The 21,698-nt window shown below is 44.6% G+C and overlaps 1 protein-coding gene across 1 annotated transcript; it reads right to left on the bottom strand.

Moving 5' to 3' along the window:
• Positions 1-297: 297 nt before the first annotated feature.
• On the bottom strand, positions 298-20,534 carry gnai1 (guanine nucleotide binding protein (G protein), alpha inhibiting activity polypeptide 1). Its single transcript, XM_024014040.3, has 9 exons — positions 20,087-20,534; positions 10,542-10,584; positions 9,980-10,121; positions 9,600-9,757; positions 8,300-8,428; positions 6,344-6,473; positions 4,283-4,436; positions 1,767-1,987; positions 298-854 (listed from the first exon to the last, which is right to left on the bottom strand). Exons 1-8 carry the CDS (start codon positions 20,202-20,204, stop codon positions 1,797-1,799), a joined length of 1,065 nt encoding a protein of 354 aa, XP_023869808.1. The 5' UTR covers positions 20,205-20,534; the 3' UTR covers positions 298-854; positions 1,767-1,796.
• Between the last annotated feature and the right edge of the window lie 1,164 nt (positions 20,535-21,698).

The following is a 21,698-nucleotide window of genomic DNA, read 5'->3' as shown; positions in this document are numbered from 1 at the left end:
AGGGAATGAGTGTACAAAGGCTCCCCGTCTGTTGGAGAACACACAAACAGCTGTGGCTGGTTAGACCATAACCATGCGTTTGTTCCCCATCCATTTTTACAATTGTGATTCTGCAGTGATCGCAGAGACCAAGTCCCCGAAGCCACCTTAAATAAAGCTTAAAATATACAGTAAAATATGACTCCGATTCTGTATGACTCCTATTCTGTAATTCCACAGCATAACGTAAGCTCCTTGACCTAGCTAGGGTTCATATTGGATATGGTGTACTGTTAAAAACCACATCCCTTTGTCAGTATGGGACAGCCTGTGGGGAGGGCTGTGTTGGTCACCATCGAGACACACATACACACCTTTGGACCACGGGGAATTTCGCCACTAAATTGGTTGGGAATGTGCACAAAAGATTGTTAATATCCCTCAGGAAATGTTTCACCTTTTATGTTGGAACGATTTCAGCTGGCAAATGTTGTTTTTTTGCAATTTGGTCAGTGACTGCAGAGAAAAAGGACATGAGCTCAAATAAAATCCTTTTCCCCTAACAATTGGGGAGGGAGAAAATGAATATTTTCACCAAAAGGCAAGCTTCCTTTTCCAGAGAGGGCTTAAAAAAGGAACAAACTAAATAAAACAAGCTTGCTCTTCCAAAAAATAAAAGTGTGAAAATGATTTTACAACGACACAAACATCCAACACAAATGTTTTAACGCTAATTCAAAATGTTCCAAGACAAAAACATAAATAAATCCGTTAAAAGTGGCATATAGTACAGCAATGGTCCATAATTGATTCTCCCCACTCAGATTCTTGTGAACTTCTCCCCGAAAACGCACATTATGCTGGCTTTTCACCGCCTAGAGAGAGAAAGAGCGAGAAATAGAGAAAGAGTGAGAGAGAAATAGACACCATTAGATATTATTGTATGCTTGGGGGTACAAAAGGCCGTTCCATTCAAATATCCTTAAAATATTGTTTGACCATGCCATGATCATCTCCCAAACATCTTAATGGAGCAGAACATTTAATTAGGCTCCCGAATGAAGAGGGCCTTGATTTGAGCTGATTAGATTTAACAAGCGTTTGATCATGAAAGGGTTAAACTGCATCTGAGGCAGCCTGGAAGCAGCGCAACTTGGAACAAATCAAATACGTCAACTGATTTTAAAACGTTTGAAGTTGGATGCCAGTCGTCAGGAGGTAGAGATACACACGACAACAAGAGCTCCTGTGGATAACTTTCACCATCTGGGAAAGCTAGCATACTAGTTTAGCATACTAGCAATGTGGATAATACCGTGCAGCTTTCCTGAAACCGGCCTTGGCTATAACTGCAGCATGCTTGTGTAACGGATCTCAGTGTGCTGCTAACAGTTTGGCTTCCTCCACTCTCCCTGTCCCCATACTGGGCTCGAACCAGTGATCCTCTGCTTCGCAAACACACGTGACCTCCCACCTTGACAACGTACCAACCGTTTGAGCTATCGAACTGGTGGCTGCGACATTTGAAGCTCGCTGTGGAGTGAGCATACGTTATGTTTGTAAGTCCTCAACACTGGCACTGTGAGCACTCCTGGCAGCCACCAGTCAGACATGTGCCCTCAACCATGTAGCCCCAACATCGATCCCCCAGCACTTTACACATACGAACACAAGTTCACAGGTCTGCAGTGCGTGGGCAGGGCTATGTTGCACAAGGAGAAGCGATGAGAAGGGAGAGAGAGGGAAAGATTGATGGAGAAAGGGAACGGAAAAAAAGGTGCACTCACCAGAAATCTTCCATCGATCAAATCCAGGTCTTAGAAGAGTCCACAATCCTTCAGGTTGTTCTTGATGATGACGTCAGTGACGGCGTCGAAAACAAACTGCACGTTCTTGGTGTCGGTGGCGCAGGTGAAGTGGGTGTAGATCTCCTTGGTGTCCTTCCTCTTGTTCAGGTCCTCAAACTGACACTGGATGTAGGCCGCAGCTTCCTCGTATGTGTTGGAGCCTGGCCGCAAGACAAGAAAACCCCCACATTTCTAATGACTTTCCTCATAAGGCGTAATCCCATTATCACTATGTCATGAATTGATGTCAATAGGAGACGAAGTGAGAATTCAACTGAAGTGCAAGACAGTACATCAACTCAGCAAAAAAAGAAACATCCTCACTGCATTTATTTTTAGCAAACTTAACATGTGTATAATATCTGAACAAAGGGGGAGGGGTCAAAATCAAAAGTAACAGTCAGTATCTGGTGTGGCCACCAGCTACATTAAGTACTGCAGTTAATCTCCTCCTCATGGACTGCACCAGATTTGGCAGTTCTGGGGGGAATGGCCCTAGCCCTCACCCTCCGATCCAACAGGACCCAGACGTGCTCAATGGGATTGAGATCCGGGCTCTTCGCTGGCCATGGCAGAACACTGACATTCCTGTCTTGCAGGAAATAACCCACAGAACGAGCAGTATGGCTGGTGGCATTGTCATGCTGGAGGGTCATGTCAGGATGAGCCTGCAAGAAGGGTACCACATGAGGGAGGAGGATCTCTTCCCTGTAACGCACAGCGTTGAGATTGCCTGCAATGACAACAAGCTCAGTCCGATGATGCTGTGACACACCGCCCCAGACCATGACAGACCCTCCACCTCGATCCCGCTCCAGAGTACAGGCCACGGTGTAACGCTCATTCCTTTGACGATAAACGCAAATCCGACTATCACCCCTGGTGAGACAAAACCGTGACTCGTCAGAGAAGAGCACTTTTTGCCAGTCCTGTCTGGTCCAGCGTCGGTGGGTTTGTGCCCGTAGGCGGCGCTGTTGCCGGTGATGTCTGGTGAGGACCTGCCTTACAACAGGCCTACAAGCCCTCAGTCCAGCCTCTCTCAGCCTAATGCGGTCAGTCTGAGCACTGATGGAGGGATTGTGCGTTCCTGGTGTAACTCGAGCAGTTGTTGCCGCCATCCTGTACCTGTCCTGCAGGTGTGACGTTCGGATGTATCGATCCTGTGCAGGTGTTGCACGTGGTCTGCCACTGCGAGGACGATCAGCTTTCCATCCTGTCTCCCTGTAGCGCTGTCTTAGGCGTCTCACAGTACGGACATTGCAATTTATTGCCCTGGCCACATCTGCAGTCCTCATGCCTCCTTGCAGCATACCTAAGGCACGTTCATGCAGATGGGCAGGGACCCTGGGCATCTTTATTTTGGTGTTTTTCAGAGTCAGTAGAAAGGCCTCTTTAGTGTCCTAAGTTTTCATAACTGTGACCTTAATTGACTACCGTCTGTAAGCTGTTAGTGTCTTAATGACCGTTCCACAGGTGCATGTTCATTAATTGTTTATGGTTCATTGAACAAGCATGGGAAAGTGTTTAAACCCTTTACAATGAAGATCTGTGAAGTTCTTAGGGATAGCCCCCTTTTTTTCAATATTCTCCTAAAATGACATACCCAAATCCTGTAGCTCAGGCCCTGAAGCAAGGATATGCATATTCTTGGTACCATTTGAAAGGAAACACTGAAGTTTACGGAAATGTGAAAGGAATGTAGAAGAATATAACACAATAGATCTAGTAAAAGATAATACAAAATCTTTGAAATGCAAGAGAAAGGCCATAATGTATTATCCCAGCCCACGTGCAATTTAGATTTTGGCCACTAGATGGCATCAATGTATGTGCAACATTTTAGACTGATCCAATGAGCCATTGTACTTCCGCTCAAAATGTTGTATCATGACTGCCCAAATGTGCCTAATTGGTTTATTAATAACTTTTCATGTTCAAAACTGTGCACTCTCCTCAAACAATAGCATGGTATTCTTTCACCGTAATAGCTACTGTAAATTGGACAGTGCAGTTAGATTAACAAGAATGTAAGATTTCTGCCAATATCAGATATGTCTATGTCCTGGGAAATATTCTTCTTTGTTACAACCTCATGCTAACCTCATTAGCCTATGTTAGCTCAACCGTCCCATGGAAGGGACACCGATCCKGAAGAAGTTTTTAAAAAGGTAGAAGTGACTCATGTCTGTTGAACGTCTCCTGTTACAACACTGATACGGTGGAACATACCATCTGCATATGTTCAGTAACTACACTATATTACCAGCGCTATATGTTTATATGAGATCCTCTTTCCACTCATGTAGAAATTCAATTATATTTGTTCAGGTGTGCAACTGACAAAGAAATCATTGAAAATGTACAGACAACTCCAGCGATAAGTCACACACAATTCACAGTTATCCGCAATCATTCTATAAACAGTCTACCATGGCTGGTTGGCTGTGTTACTGTACCTGCGTATTCTGGGTAACAGATAGTTAGAGGACTCTTCTTGATCTTCTCCTCAAACAGGTCTTTCTTGTTYAGGAAGAGGATGATGGAGGTGTCTGTGAACCACTTGTTGTTGCAGATGGAGTCAAACAGCTTCATGCTCTCATGCATACGGTTCTGGGGAGAGAAGAAGGGKAACATTGGACAAMGGCTTTTGTGGGGCTTCGAGCTACAGGCCTTCATCTGCACTAATGTGGAAAAACGGACAGGTGAAAGCAAAACACCTGCTAGGACGTCCACCATATTGATTTATCCTATGTTTTCAGATCAGTACAGATGAAGGAAAGGAGTTGAGGAGAGAAAGCCTCTTTAGACTATCGAGATATACTCAGAAACATGTTTGGACTCGTAGAGACAGTTTCACAGACCCAGAATGAAGCTTAGTCCAGCACTAAAATGCATGTTCAACGTAAATATTATATTGAGAACGATTTTTTGTTCAGGATTTGGCTGGTTTCATACAGATATACAGTACCAGTCAAAAGTTTGGACACACTACTCATTCCAGAGTTAGCTTTATGGAATAATAGTGAAGACATCAAAACTATGAAATAACACATATGGAATCATATAGTAACCAAAACAATCTTCAACAAATCAAAATATATTTTATATTTTTCAAAGTAGCCACTTTTTTCCTTGACAGTTTTGCACACTTGGCATTCTCTCAACCAGCTTCATGAGGTAGTCACCTGGAATGCATTTCAATTAACAGGTGTGGCTTGTTAAAAGTTAGTTTGTGGAATTTCTTTCCTTCTTAATGCGTTTGAGCCAATCAGTTGTGTTGTGACAAAGTAGGGGTGGTATACAGAAGATAGCCCTATTTGATAAAAGACCAATTCCATATTATAGCAAGAACAACTCAAATAAGCAAAGAGAAATGATAGTCCARCATTCATTTAAGACATGAAGGTAAGTCAATCCYTGAAAGTTCAAGAATTTTGAAAGTTTCTTCAAGTGCAGTCGCAAAAACCATCAAATGCTATGATGAAACTGCTACAGGAATGGAAGACCCAGAGTTACCTCTGCTGCAGAGGAAAAGTTCATTAGAGTTATCAGCCTCAGAAATTGCAGCCCAAATAAATGCTTCACAGAGTTCAAGTAACAGACACATCTCAACATCAACTGTTCAGAGGAGACTGCGTGAATTCAGGCCTTCATGGTCGAATTGCTGCAAAGAAACCACTACTAAAGGACACCAATTAGAATAGACTTGCTTGGGCCAAGAGACACGAGCAATGGACATCAGACCGGTGGAAATCTGTCCTTTGGTCTGATGAGTCCAAATTTGAGATGTTTGGTTCRAACCGCCGTGTCTTTGTGAGACGCAGAGTAGGTGAACGGATGACCTCCGCATGTGTGGTTTCCACCATGAAGCATGGAGGAGGTGATGCGATGGTGTGGGGGTGCTTTGCTGGTGACACCGTCAGTGATTTATTTAGAATTCAAGGCACACTTAACCAGCATGGCTACCAGAGCATTCTGCAGGGATACGCCATCCCATCTGGTTCGCGCTTAGTGGGACTATCATTTGTTTTTCAACAGGACAATAACACAACACCTCCAGGCTGTGTAAGGGCTATTTGACTAAGAAGGGGAGTGATGGAGTGCTGCATCAGATCACCCAACCTCAACCCAATTGAGATGGTTTGGGATGAGTTGGACRGCAGAGTGAAGGAAGAGCAGCCAACAAGTGCTCAGCGTATGTGGGAACTCCTTCAAGACTGTTGGAAATGCATTCCAGGTGAAGCTGGTTGAGAGAATGCCAAGCGTGTACAAAGCTGTTATCAAGGCAAAGGGTGGCTACTTTGAAGAATCTAAAATATATTTTGATTTGTTTAACACTTTCTTGGTTACTACATGATTCCATGTGTTATTTCATAGTTTTGATGTCTTCACTATTATTCTACAATGTAGAAAATAGTAAAAATAAAGAAACCCTTGAATGAGTAGGTGTTTCCAAACTTTTGACTGGTACTGTCCATGTACTCTTATGTAATGTCCATCGTTGGACAGGAACTCACCATCTCCTCATCTTCAGCCAGCACCAGATCATAGTCGCTGAGCGCCACACAGAAGATGATGGCAGTGACACCCTCGAAGCAGTGGATCCACTTCTTCCTCTCTGACCTCTGACCTCCAACATCAAACATCCTGAGGAGGAAGTGGCYGATAATGCACCAGACAATGTAAACGGAGTATGTTTCCAGGCATGTCGCACACAGGACAAACAACTTTATTGGCCATTGGCCACTAGAGAAAACATAGAGCTGTGGCCTGGGGCTCTGGGTTTAAGTGTTAGATGGTTAAACAGGCCACCAGGTGGAAATGACAGAGAATACATGCATTTTTCTTTTTTTTGGGGCTTTTCTGTGTTGTGGAGAGATGGTATACAGTAGAAATGTTCAACACAGAATAAAATATTTAGAAAGTAGGGTATAATTTTTTATAGGGTATAAATGGATACACTTTATTAAATGTAATGTTTTTGTATTTTAAATAACATATTCTTGTTTATACCCGTACCAATTTGCACTTTGAGCTGTATAACACATTAACGCAACACAAGGGAACAAGCCCTAATAATGTCCCCCGCTTTGTGAGCCAGTTTTCACCCATTGGCACAGACGGCRGTGGGGCTCTAATGTACTTAGATATGGTTTGCGTTGGAATGGCTCCACATAGTTCTCTCTGCTGAGTTGCACTGAGTGGCTTGGCTGAACAAACTGTTGAGAAAGAGCATTTTTAAAGGGCTTGCTATTCGAATAGGACGTGGAGTGGGGGACAGATGTGATAAAACAACTAAATATGCAGTGTTGGGGAAGCTACTCTGAAAGTATAGTTTACCAAGCTACCGATTACTTCACACTGGAAGAAGTTAAGCTACACTAATGCTACCATTAAGGAAAATATAGTTTACTTAAGTTACTTTGAATGTGTAATTTAGCCAATTTAACACAAAAACGGTTTCAAGTGACAATTAGGCAGGTATGATATTTTTTGTGCAAAAGAAGTAGTGTAGTTCCAGTAGTTAGCTACACCGCTACATGGTAAAGAAGTAGTGTAGTTCCAGTAGTTAGCTACACCGCTACATGGTAACGAAGTAGTGTGTAGTTCCAGTAGTTAGCTACACCGCTACATGGTAAAGAAGTAGTGTAGTTCCAGTAGTTAGCTACACCACTACATGGTAAAGAAGTAGTGTAGTTCCAGTAGTTAGCCACACCACTACATGGTAAAGAAGTAGTGTAGTTCCAGTAGTAGCTACACCCTACATGGTAAAGAAGTAGTGTGTAGTTCCAGTAGTAGCTACACCACTACATGGTAAAGAAGTAGTGTGTAGTTCCAGTAGAGCTACACCACTACATGGTAAAAAGTAGTGTGTAGTTCCAGTAGTTAGCTACACCACTACATGGTAAAGAAGTAGTGTGTAGTTCCAGTAGTTAGCCACACCCTACATGGTAAAGAAGTAGTGTAGTTCCAGTAGTTAGCTACACCACTACATGGTAAAGAAGTAGTGTGTAGTTCCAGTAGTTAGCTACACCACTACATGGTAAAGAATAGTGTGTAGTTCCAGTAGTTAGCCACACCACTACATGGTAATACAGTTCACTACGTGGAAACACTACCTAGATTTGAATTTAGTTGAACTACCACCAAGCTACTGTAAAATGCAGTTCAATTACTAGTTGAACTACATGTAGTTCACCAATCCCCAACACTGGAAATATGGGTATTGACCAGTGAGCCAATCGTTCCCCTTTCCTCTCTGGCATCAGCCAATGGAACACTAGAACAGATATGATTCACTGCTGATGTGGTATGGTCAGCTCTGTCATCCAGTCARAATGAAACCACTGGACTAAGGACACTGCTATGGGTTTGAGWGATTCAATACGCACAGTAGGGAAGTAGATTGASTTATCCTATTTAAAGTAGGGAATATGACTACACTTAAAAAGGGATTTGGAGGAAGTGCTCACTTAAAGTGGAGGTCCTTGAAGGTGAAATGTGTCTCCACAATGCCTGTGGTTTTGACTCTYGTCCTCAGGACATCCTGCTGGGTCGGGATATAGGTGGCTTMGGATATCCTGTCCAAATCGTTTAAGTAACTGGAGAAGGGAGGGGGAGAGAGAGAGAGAATGTTTAGATGGGAGTCAATGCATCCAATACACATACTTCAATGGAACAATAGGACAATAAGCTATTCAAATAATAAACAGATCTTGTTTGGCCATGAACCATGTCTGCTTCTATATCTTGAACTGGGAAAAACAAGTGACATTTTTTCCACTCTCTTCCACACTATCAGTGCCCCCTTCTGTTGCCTCAGAATGGTCCCTCATCCAATATTTCCACAAATACCCCCTACCCCCTAGCTCAAACAGCCTACCCTGTATTACTCTTCCAAAAGATTACGGCAGCAGTAATTACACACGACTCAGCAGCACTGGTGTTTTAACCCAAACAAACAGCAGAGATCGGTGTCAGCAGCCTCGCTGTAGAGGCCAGTCGGCAGGCTACGTGACGCTGGTCTGTGTCTCTCTCTGTGTGTTTGTGTGTGGTAGCCCTGGCCAAAAGGATTCTGGGTATTGATTTGGAAATGGCCAGCAGCTGTTCCGTTCCAAAACAAGGTGGAGGGGTTTCTCATGGCACACCGCAGGGGCTGCCCCTCTGGTGACTTCACTGGCTTATGGAAAGGCTGTGGCACAATGCGTACGAAAAAAGAACAATCACTTCAAAAAAGAACAACTGAATCGAGGGAGTTGAGCTCCAACGCTGCCCACTGACTGAAAGGGATTTGGACATGTTTTCTAGCTCTGCTGTCTGTGGTGTTTTGCTACCAGGGTTTGGTAAACACAACAGCCCTGGCCAATCTGCTGTTAGACAGCTACATGAGCTAAATGCTAAGGTCAAGGACTCAGCAGACACGCTGAGGCCTGCGTGTTACAGTCCTGCTACAGGGGTGACACCCCCACACAAAACAAATATTGACAGTCTCACTCAAGGTTGAAACACCAAGCGGACTGGACTGTAGGCAGTAGAGATGTCTGCCAGAGAGTGGGCGGGCATCTGTAATAAATGGACTGCTGAAGGCCTTTGGTTATTGCAGAGGAATGAGAATGTATTTACTTCCAGCAGAAGAGAATTAGGGAGGAAGAGGAACTGCAGGAGCTGTGTGTGTGTGTGTGTGTGTGTGTGTGTGTGTGTGTGTGTGTGTATCAGACCAAGCTGAGCAGACTGTGTGAGCAGGACAAGGTGGTGTGTGTGTGTGTGACCCACTATGCTGCAGAGTCGTTGAGCTGGTACTCTCGTGAGCGGCTGAAGCAGGCCTGTACCCCTCCGTCCTTCCACAGGCGTTTGATGACCCCGGCCAGCTCCGCCGTCATGAAGCCTTCCTCTGCCGACCCCGCCAGCACAAACAGCTGTCTCGCATCATCCTGGGAGAGAGCAGTCCGTCAGCACAACCATCACTATTACCATCAAACCGTCACCATCAGTTCCACTGTGAAAATCATCCCTACCATCATAACCATCAATAGCATTAATAATACTGCCATGGCATCAGTGTTGGGCATGTGATTGGGTGTGTTTATAGTTTTAGTCAGAAGGCTTTGATAAATGCAATCCATCATCATAATCATCATGTCTAGCCCACTCACGGCTCTGGCGGCGTCTCCAAAGTCGATCTTGAGTCGTCCCATGGCTCTGATGACAGCGATGATGGACTGGATGGTGTTGCTGTAGACCACAGCCCTGTACTGTTTACACTCCTCCTCCGAGTAGCCTGCCTCGTGGATGATCCTGACACACGGGACYGAGGACACAACTACAGTCAACCATCATGAGGAACATGGAGCAACACGACACAGTCAGTCACGATGAGGAACATTGAGCAACAACAGTCAGTCACAAGGAGAAACACTTTGTTTTTGAGAACATGTTCATTTTTATTAAGAGCAAAAAATAAGACAGAAAAATAGCAGACCAATAACRCCCAACACAATGGCAACCTTTCCATCATAAAATGACAGGGGGAAAAAGCGAACATTGATAACAACACTATCCAGGTAACAATGTTTACAGCATCTGAATTGAATGGGGCACYAGGACAATAACAATGACTCATTTCTGAGAACTGTCCCCACAGAAGGGCAAAAACAATGCTTTGTTTTGATTGTGTGGCAGATATGGCATCTGGAAGAATGGAAGGAACATACTCACTTCATCTGCTTGACTATTGTGCTCTTCCCCGACTCACCAGCACCTGAGAGAGAGAGAACACATTTACCAAACCAGTCAAAGCCTATAATTTAACTAATTGCAATTATGCAATAAGAGCGATGTGTTCCGAATCTGCAGTGGAATTTGAAGCCAACACTTACCATAATTTATATTGCCTGGTATGGGATTACACTGACATACTGAGAAAGAAAAGTCAATTGTAAAGAGCTACTCATTACAGGCTATTATCCAACCCCTTTTGAAATGGACCATAGTGGAGAACCCTGAGGTGGTCAAACACACTGATCATTTCCCTTCCTGTGTTTCTGTATTGACGTCTCTGACCCAAAGCGTCGCTCTGCAGCCGTCCGGTCGATACAGACCCTCCCCACCTCTCCCTTTATCGGCACATTTCAACAGCAGCACTAACACAGCATTATGGAACTACCTACTGCAGCAGGAACCAATGACCCATCTCAGGCAGCGTCGCAAGACTCACTGAATGAGCAGCACCATAGCAAAACACAGTAACATTCAGAGAGTGCAGAGTGATGAGTGAGTGTGTGCGTTGGGATGGGAGTACAGTGAAGGGACAGAGGTGAATATATTATGGTCCTCAGTATTATTGCAAAGGCCAAATCACAAGCAGTACATTCCTCATCATCTACATTAACAGCAGTGAAGCATGCAGCCTGCAGTAGTTCCCAGAAACCACTAACACACTATCAACACAACGCTGCTATCAACCAGTTAATATCTGGTCATTGGGTCTTTGTACATTAAATGAGTTAGTTGTCAGCTCTGATATACCACCAGAAAGACAACGATCACCAGTTGTAACCAGTGTTTGCCTTAAAGGGCCTATGAGCGCATATTGTGTTACTTCAAGATYGWACAAGCCTTCTATATTGAATTACACATTACTGACTGATAGGCTGTGTAAACCACTCACACATGAGGACAAGAGCCGGGAGGGTGMACACTAAAGCTAGCAGCCAATGAGTGTGAGGCGGAGAGGTGATTGACATGGCAATACTCCTATGAGAGAGGCAGGGAACACAGAATAAGCGTTGCTTGGGCCTGGCTGCTGCTAGGGGCTCCGTGCCGCCGTCACACTGCCATGGCAACCGGATCCGTTACCAAAGACATCTCAGCGKTCGCCACACGGTCACCTGAGGAGGATTAGGGGTGGTTGTGTAGTGATGGCTCATCTCCATAGCCGGGCATGTATTATTGATAGGCAAATGTCCCCAAACTGCACGCAATGTCCCCATAACACATAAGTAGAGGATGTGTCATGGAGATTGACTAAGCCAGGCCCCTCATCGACAATGTCCACCGGTGGGTTTTTCCACTCAGGGACAGTCAGGCTACTGGGAAATATGGGTTGTCCCTGAAAACAAACATGTTGTTTTCACTTGTTTCGTGAGCTCAGCTCGGACACAATAAACACGGTCAGAAAAAGGGGAACTGTAGCCATGTCAGTCTAAATGCAACTACCAAAGTAGTATATAACATTATAATACAATGTTGTTGTTACTAGTGTGATTAAAGTTCTTTACTGTTTATTCAGAACTGTCCAGGCAATACTAACACCCATCTGAGTTGTCAGGAGGAAGCTAGTTCTGTAACACCCAATCTTCCCATCTCGCAAGACCCAGCTAGTATTGCATTACAGCAAGACAACGAGCACATGCACGCCACACACACACACACCACGTCAGGGCTTCTCGCTGTGGCAAGTGAAACGTAGGGGCCTGGAACTTTCCCTAACGCAGAAGAGAACCTGAAACCAACATGTAGAAGTGAATTCCTGTGGACAAGCCTTTCTCCAGAGCCTTAGAGCATGCTGATACAGAGTGCGTGTGTGAGAATGTTAAAACACACAGTGTGCACCCCAGGCAGGTACCTCCTACTGTTCAGCCTAATTGGAATGGCTTTCACCAGAGGACAAATTGTTTTAATTACATGTCACTGCTGTGGCCCTGGCCCCAGAGAGGAGGACTAACATGTCTCATTGCTCCGGAGCCAAACAGTCACATGTGCCACTAAGAACCCCAGAGGGACTACGAGACAGCAGACACACGTGCACTGTAACACACACGTGCACGCACACAGACACACAGCATTGGCAGCAGGTAAAGTCACCTCCCTCCTTCTGCTAAGGGCCTCAGTGCCAAGGCAGCGACACAACACAGCATTCTACTCCCTACCACACTGGCTGGCTGCCTCTCAATCTAGAATAAACATACCCTCTTTACAGGCRGTTGTGTGTTCACTGAACCCTCCCTCCAGATATGTTTTACTGTCTGACCGACACACACTTGATATCTCAATATGGAACACAAAACCCTGCATAGGGTCAACAAAATGTACGCTAGCAAGTCATAGGAATAATTATTAGATGATATCGCCAAGGTACTGTTCCCTTACGACATTTCTTTAAGTCAGTCTAGACTGGAGCGTTTGTTTGCCTAACTGACCTTGCCCTGTTCTTCAACTCTAGTGATGTCATAGGGGTGTGGCCCCACCGCAGTAACTTTAAAGTCTAAATGGCCCTGATTTGAGCCACATGGCCATTAGAGAAAGCAACGGCAGAAAAGTGGACCTCGTGGGCTGGGACAGAGTCATGTTACCCACCCACAATTTGATACACCCATCAAAGAGCCAGACCAAAACCACAGCGAGGCAGCTGCTTTCTGGCGGTTGGGAAACGACTGTGTTTTAAGAAAAATTGTTGAGGCCTGCAAACAAAATGGACGTTTATAGAACAGTACTACTAAAGCCCACCAACCATCCAATCCATCTCTCCTAGAACTTCCCCCAAGGTGGTTTTCCACAGAGTAAAAAGAGGACATGAATGGAATGCATGTCAACAATGAAGAAACGTTTTTCAAAGTGCTGTGGTGGGATTGGCTACAATCAGGTCTTCATTCCAAATGACAGCTCTATTGCATTTTAATCTTAAGTGATGATTAAGTTTGAGCTTTTATATAATACCAGGGTGGGGAGAATCGCTTTTGGAGTTCCTCCCACTCTCTCAGAGCTCAGTCTCTCTGCCTGTCCCGGAGTTGAGGGCTTTCAGATCTAATGAGCCGAGGGGTTTTCTGTCTGGGTCACCAGAAGAACCAGGGCACGTCCTGCCTGGGGTTCAGTTGGGCTGGCCAGGGCATACAGTCCTCTGGGAGAGGGGGAAAGAGGGACAGGGCTGAGGGAGTGAGGGCCAGGGCTGAGAGGGAGTGAGGGACAGGGCTGAGAGGGAGTGAGGGACAGGGCTGAGAGGGAGTGAGGGACAGGGCTGAGAGGGAGTGAGGGACAGGGGACAGGGCTGAGAGGGAGTGAGGCAGTGAGGGACAGGGCTGAGAAGGAGTGAGGGACAGGGGACAGGGCTGAACAGGCTTACAGCTGGGCCTGGCTCACTCTCCATGAACCACATTAGTGGTGGCACATTAGCTGGCCCCATCCCTCGTTACCATCGGGAGCTGTTGAGCCTGTGAGTGACTCACAAGGGAACCCAGGAAGTTACAGTAGCATTAACCCATCAGGGAGTCATGTAGCTAAATCAGCTGGATTCATCTGTCCACATCCAGATCAATGGATAATAGATTTAGGAAACAAACTACATGCAGGCCGATACTTTACTGGAAGTGACCAGTAACAGCAGTAGATCTAACGGGACGGTGCTGGAGAAGTGGAAGCTACTGAATTCCTCATAATTCATAAGCACTTCAGTTTACAGTAGACCTACATAAATCACAAGATGTGATAAATGACATGGTGAAATAGCAGATACAGTGATAGCTTAGGAATTGCTTGTTTGTTTATTTGAGAGTTATTACTACAAATTTGGCTAACAGGTAATTAATTACCATGTGTTGAACTATTTGAAGTACAAGAAAGACACATGATTTCCTATCAAACATCCGGGAAATACAAGTGGAAGCATTAGTACTGTAAAATAAAGTACTACCCATAACGCTTTACATAAAATGTTACATAGACCACCTAGAGAAACCTCTCGACACCAATGTGGTTGGGTGTAGTCGGCCTAATATAGACAAGACAAGATGTTGCTTGTACAGACTTGACAGCATACACCCAAACATTCAAAGCACTCCTCATACAAATGATTGTTCCTCTGACAGCAGGATGCCGGTATACTCCGCTGACAGACTGCTCATTATGCTGTGTGTGTGTGTCAAGTTTTATTAGTCATATAGGATACACATGGTATACACTGGCCAATGAAATGCTTACATGCAGGTTCCTTCTGGAGAATGCAACAATTGTTTTGTGTTTGTGCGTGCGTGCGTTCTACCGTAAGCCACCCCCCATGAAGTCCACAGCACAGACATGGACAGCCCATCAACGCCACCCGATGTAAAACAAGGATGTTTGACGGTTGGTGTCCTTGAAGTGCTTTAGTAGTTAATATTCACCACCGTTTCTGAGGTGCTGCCTGTGCCGATGTATGCCCCATCAGCATCACTGATATGGTTGTGACCTCTTAACCAGGATGTAATTAAACAAAGTATGTTTAGTGGGGCAGCTAGGAGGCAGATGAGAGGAATTGAGACTTTTGTGACAGAAGTATAGTAACAGAAAATACTAAATATGTAAGCAAACAGAAACCAAAACACCTTCCTCCTCAATTTATAATGAGTGTTAGAGTTTAGACCTGATCTAGTACATTCCTTCCTGTTGCTCCTCTATTAGCATATCTCACGGTCATCTGACGAGGCTGGGTGTGTTACCTGGTTACCAACCTGAACGGCTGACACAGGAAGCAGGTCAGGGTGCCAACACGCAAACAGGTTTCAATGTCACGCACACAAGTACAGGGAATTTTTTTGCAAGCTCTAACACGCTGACCTTGCGTTGCAAAATAAATTGACAAATACATGTTAGTCAATCATTTCATCTAAACTGCTCACACGCGTCAACGAACATCTGCATGGCCAGGTGAAAAATAGAACTTGGTTCGATTTTTGACGTGCTGCAAGTCCCACCTCTCCCATCTCCTCATTGGTTTTTAGGAGCATATACCCACGTGGGTGATTGAAAGATGAACCGCGGTCCACACTCCAGTCAGTGGTGGTAATGCACCTTAAAGTTGGTTGCCAACCGACAAAGTCCGACGACCACCACCATGACCATATTACTATTAGGAATAAGGTGACAAGTCATCAGGATATATTATTWTWTTTTTWTTTWAAAAAAAGAGTAGCAGCAGCGTAAATTATGATTGTATGTGAGTGTGTGTGTGCGTGTAGTCCATATAAATGTGTGTGCATGTTATGGGTGTTGGAGTGTTAGTGTGTATAGACAGGGGTCAATTCATTTAGTCTGTGTATCCATTCTGTTTGCTATTTAGCAGTTTTATGGCTTGGGGATAGAAGCTATTCAGGAGCCTGTTGGTGTCAGACTTGATGCACCGGTACCGCTTGCTGTGCGGAAGCAGAGAGAACAGTCTATGGCTTGGGTGGCTGGAGTCTAYTGGTTTTCCGGACCTTCCATTCACASCGCCTGATATAGAGATTCTGGATGGCAGGGAGCTCGGCCCCTGTGATGTACTGGGCTGTCTGCAACACCCTCTGTAGCACCATGCAATCGAGGGTGGTGCTATTGCCATACCAAGCAGTGATGCAGCTAGTCAAGATGCTATCAATGGTGCAGCTGTAGAACTTTGAGGATTTGAGGGCCCATTCCAAACCTTTTCAACTTCCTGACGTTGAGGGAGAGGTTGTTGTCCTTGCACCAGACTGCCAGGTCACCGACTTCCTACTTGTAGGCTGTTTCCTCATCACCGGTGATCAGGCCTACCACAGTCATGTCATCGGCAAACTTGGTGTTGGAGTCACGCAGTCGTGTGTGAGAACAGGGAGTACAGGGGGGGGACTAAACACACACCCCTGTGGGGCCCATGTGTTGAGGGTGAGCGTGGCAGCCTGGGGTCAGTCCGTCAGGAACTCCAGGATCCAGTTACAGAGGGAGGTGTTTAGTRTCAGGGTCTTAAGCTTGGTGATGAGCTTTYAGGGGACGATGGTGTTGAACGCTGAGCTGTAGTCAATGAACAGCATTCTTACYTYGSTATTCCTCTTATCTAGGTGGGTGAGGGCAGTATGGAGTGCAATTGAGATTGCGTCATCTACAGATCTGTTTGAGTGGTATACAAATTGGAGTGGGTCTATGGTGTCTGGAATGATGGAGTTGATGTGTGCCATAACCAGCCTTTATAAGCACTTCATGATTACAGAATGATGGAAGTCATCTTAAAATATGGGGATTACAGACTGGGACAATGAGAAGRTGAAAACTACTGTGACTATGCCTGCCATCTGATCTACGCATTCCCTGACAACGCACCCTGGAATACTGTCCTGACCCGTGGCCTTGCGACTGTTTACCTGATTAAAGACCTTACRCACGTCGGCCTCGGAGAGCGAGAACAACAACCGAAGCAGCAACAACGTAACATAGCACCTCTTTGTATAGGTATGTATGATATTGGGGGAGACCACTTATTTCTTATTGATACATTGAACAAAAATAGAAATGCCACAATTTCTAAGATTTTACCGAGTTACAGTTCATATGAGGAAATCAGTCCATTGAAACAAATTCATTAGGCCCTAATCTATGGATTTCACATGACTGGGAATATAGATATGCATCTGTTGGTCACAGATGCATAAAAAAAAGGTAGGGGCGTGGATCAGAAAACCAGTCAGTATCMGGTGTGACCACTATTTGCCTCATGCAGCGCAACATCTCCTTCGCATAGTGTTGATCAYGCTGTTGATTGTGGCCTGTGAAATTTTGTCCCACTCCTCTTCAATGGCTGTGCGAAGTTGCTGGACATTGTCGGGAACTGGAACACGCGGTCGTCTGTACACGTCAGTCCAGTGCATCCCAAACATGCTCAATGGGTGATATGTCTGGTGAGTATGCAGTCCATGGTAAAACTGGGACATTTTCAGCTTCCAGGAATTGTGTACAGKTCCTTGTGACATGGGTCTGTGTATTATCATGCTGAAACATGAGGTGATGGTGGCAGATGGACACGACAACGGGCCTCAGGATCTCGTCACAGGTTCTCTGTGCATTCAAATTGACCTTGATAAAAGGTAATTGTGTTCGTTGACCGTAAGCTTAGGCCTGCCCATACCATAACCCCACCATGGGGCTCTCTGTTCACAACATTGCCATCAGCAAACCGCTCGCCCACACAACGCTATACACGCTGTCTGCCATCTGCTCGGAACAGTTGAAACTGGGATTCATCCATGAAGAGCACACTTCTCCAGCATGCCAGTGGCCATCAAAGGTGAGCATTTGCCCACTGAAGTTGGTTACGACACGAAACTGCAGTCAGGTCAAGTGGTGAGGATGACGAGCATGCAGAGGAGCTTCCCTGAGGCGGTTTCTGACAGATTGTGCAGAAATRCTTCTGTTGTACAAACCCACAGTTTCATCAGCTGTCCAGGTGGCTGGTCTCAGACTACCCCGCAGGTGAAGAAGCCAGATGTTGAGGGCCTGGGCTGCCATGGTTACACATGGCCTGCGGTTGTGAGGCCGGTTGGATGTACTGCCAAATTATCTAAAACGATGTTGGAGGCAGCTTATGGCAGAGAAATTCTCTGGCAACAGCTCTGGTGTACATTCCTGCAGTCAAGCATGCCAATTGCACACATCCTCAAAAGTTGAGACATCTGTGACATTGTGTTGTGACAAATGTACATTTTAGAGTGTCCTTTTATTGTCCCCAGCACAAGGTGTACCTGTGTAGTGATCATGCTGTTTAATACACCTTATTGATATGCCACATCAGATGGCTGGATTATCTTGGCAAATGAGAAATGCTCACTAACAGGGATGTAAACAATTTGTGCGTATGGAAAAGAGAAAATCTTTTTGTGTGTATGGAAAATGTCACTTTACAATCGTATGTGTTTATATTTTTGTTAAGTAAATGATTTTTGGGAGAGACCATTTTCAAAAGAGTTCAAAAATATTGGACATCACAGGTCTGGGATTGACTTTAACAAACTTTAGAATTTCACTCAGAAGAATATTTGGAGACCTAAGTCGCAGCCTGCAGCAAGACATAGTACTTGACCCGACTTGCTTCGAATCGGTTTCATCACTCATAGCAATGCAGATGAATGTAGCCTAGGCTCGAAACAACAAGGATGAGGCTTATACCATATAACCATACACCACAAACCTCTAAGTGCCTTATTGGCTAATATAAAACTGATTACCAACGTAATTAGAAAAGTACAAATAAACTTATCATAACCCGTGGTATACCACGCGGTGTCAGCAAATCAGCATTCAGTGCTCGAACCACCCAGTTACAAATGGTAAATATCAGCATGTACAACTAGAAGAAAATAGCAGAAATCAAAACAAAAAACACAGGGACAACGTCCTCCAAAAGCTTTCATAGCCATCCACCGACAGGCCTATAGTTTTACAGGTATTTCAGGACAGCCATTCTTGCTCATGGCATCAGTGAAGAATACCCATATTTATAGAGAAGACACATCCCGTCCTTCTCTTCCCCAATGGAGTGGATGGTAGAGCAGTATTTCAAAAACAAATCACTTGTTTCTGTCCAGGGAATGGGCTCCTTTGTTTGTCAATGGAATACCCACGGTTTTAATGGCTGAGTTTAGCCTACTGCTCAATATGTTTTAACATATTGAGCAATAGGCTAAACTCAGAGATAAGTCCATCCACTATTGCAKCAACCAATGAGAGAAGCGGTAAGAAAGAGCCTGAAGTTTAATTTAGACATATGTTTATCTAAGCAATGGCGGAATCATAAACAGCATACATCCATTCCTGAAGTAGCAAAAAAGGCGATGAGGTCTCAAACAAAAATGTTTTGAACATAGTAGTATAGTTATTGCAATTCGTTATTCCAACAGTTTCTGGGCCAATTACCAAATTGGAAACATCATATGCACTCAGCTGGACATAGCATTCAAACACAATGCTGCAGACAGGCGACAAGGTGTCAAATGCTGGAGGATTAAGCCAATGAATATGGCCCAGAGAAACCATTTGTGTTGCTGAACAAGCGTAACAAAGGGGGCTACTTTGTTGCAACTGCCTGTAAGGGTGATAACATACCGAAGGCTGGAACTGATGAGCCAGCGTGGACAACGACCTTTGTTCTGCTTATAGGCTAAATCGGAAAATGTTCTTAAACTTTTGTTTTATTGGGTAGTCCAATTTCGCCAATGTGCTTTGATTTCAAGGTCTATGTAAAAGTTGACAATGTTTTACATTTGATGACGACAGCTTGTGTGTTATGCGGAATTGTATGAAATCGTGCAAGAATTCTCAATTCAAATTGTTGCCATTTTGTATATGCAGACCAATTGTYTAACGTTATCACTGTAAATAGTGCYTRTGACATTTAGTTACAATGTCGCAATCGCAGCTAATTTTACAGTTAAGTTCACGGATAACCATTGCTTCGTCCCACAATGTTTCACGTTGCGGGACGAAGCAAGGACAAGCACTTCCCTTACCGAGAAGCAGTAGCTTGACCTCTCTTGCGGCTTTCTCCCCGTCGTCCCGCAGATTCCTGTCGATCATTTTACTGCGCTCCACCGCCGCCTTATCGTCCGTGCTCAGGGTACACCCCATCCTCAAGCAAATCCTCCGGACCCGAGTGATGCAAAAATATCAAATATATACAGTACCAACATGCACGGGTTAAAAAGCGAGCCGCTGCTCCCCGAGACCCACACACGCCCTTGTGTGAAAGCTATCGGGTCGCTTGGATTAATACTTTTTTTTAAAGATAAAAAAAAAAAGGACCACTATATTCCTATGCTTTCAGTCAGTGTAAGCTATTTCTCTCCTCGTGGCATAAATAGTTCTAAATGAAAACAGTTCCACGGCGAATTGCTCTCTCTGTCTCAGCGCGTCCGTCTTTCACTGCCACAGTGAGCTCTGCTCATTCAACTACAATTACCACCAGTTGGCTACACGAATACTTCCTGTTTCAGGTTTTTCTGTCAAAATACCAGACTGACCTTTGAGTCAATATATTCTGGTCTTTGGAAATGCCTAATACTGTAAGTGACATTTGATATCACATGAGAAAACAATGTACTGTACTTTACTGTTTCTTGTCTGTGTATAACATYTTATAGGGTACACTGGGGCCATCCCACTTCTGACACCAATATAGCTAAACCAAGGCAAACATGCTATTCACCCCCAAGAGAGACCTCAAGAGATATATTATACGGTTCATGCAGACTATTAGGCAACTAGGGTGTTATAATATATTTTCATCATCAAYCCATGAGGGTTGTTAAAGGATACGTGATTTCTTATTCCACGGCRTTATTCTGTGATTCTAGTAGCCTACGCCTAAAGTTAAWATACAAGTTACAGTACACATATAATGAATTAAAACATTTTTAYTTCCAGAATAAAACAKTATCAAAAGGGTATGCAACACCTGAGTTGTAGTTGCATTTCTGCCACCTGGTGGTTTTATAGAGAAAAGACTGATCTCCATGGACAGACCCCTTCTCCACCTTCTGATAGAGATACCATATGYKTAGTCTGCATCACAGGAGYCTGCTGAGGGGAGGATGACTCATAACAATGGCCGGAATGGAGTGAATGTAATMGTATCAAACATGTGTTTGATACCCTTCCATTTATTTATTTCCAGCCAGGCATGCAGGGAACATTTCCAGCATGCCTTTTACATAACCTTTTACTTTCAAATAGGGATGTTTAGYAGTACKTGCAAAATAATGGTGGTGACCCCTGCTATTCTAATGGTTTCCTATAAACAGATTTCCCTTTGTGACCGCAGATACAGGCCAGGTGCTGAGGAGAGTAGAAGAGGTAGATACAGAATTATAACGTGGTATGAGACCGCTCCATACAGCGTTACAGCTTGGCTAATGGAAAGCCCATTTTCAACTAATCTGTTCTGGGTGATACTTTCTTCTCGAATGTCCGTGCCCAGTTGGAGGTGGTTCTCCACCTGTGGTCTGTCTGTCTGTRTTACAGAAAAGCCAGGAAGATGTGGTGATGGAGATGGTGAGCCTGGTCAGAGAGACCATCGGACCAGTGGCTGCTTTCAGGAAGGTGCTGATTGTCAGAGGTCTCCCC

This window comes from Salvelinus sp. IW2-2015, linkage group LG3 (assembly GCF_002910315.2).
Source record: "Salvelinus sp. IW2-2015 linkage group LG3, ASM291031v2, whole genome shotgun sequence".
NCBI classification, from domain to species: Eukaryota; Metazoa; Chordata; class Actinopteri; order Salmoniformes; family Salmonidae; genus Salvelinus; species Salvelinus sp. IW2-2015.
This window is presented reverse-complemented; position numbering and strand designations above follow the sequence as displayed.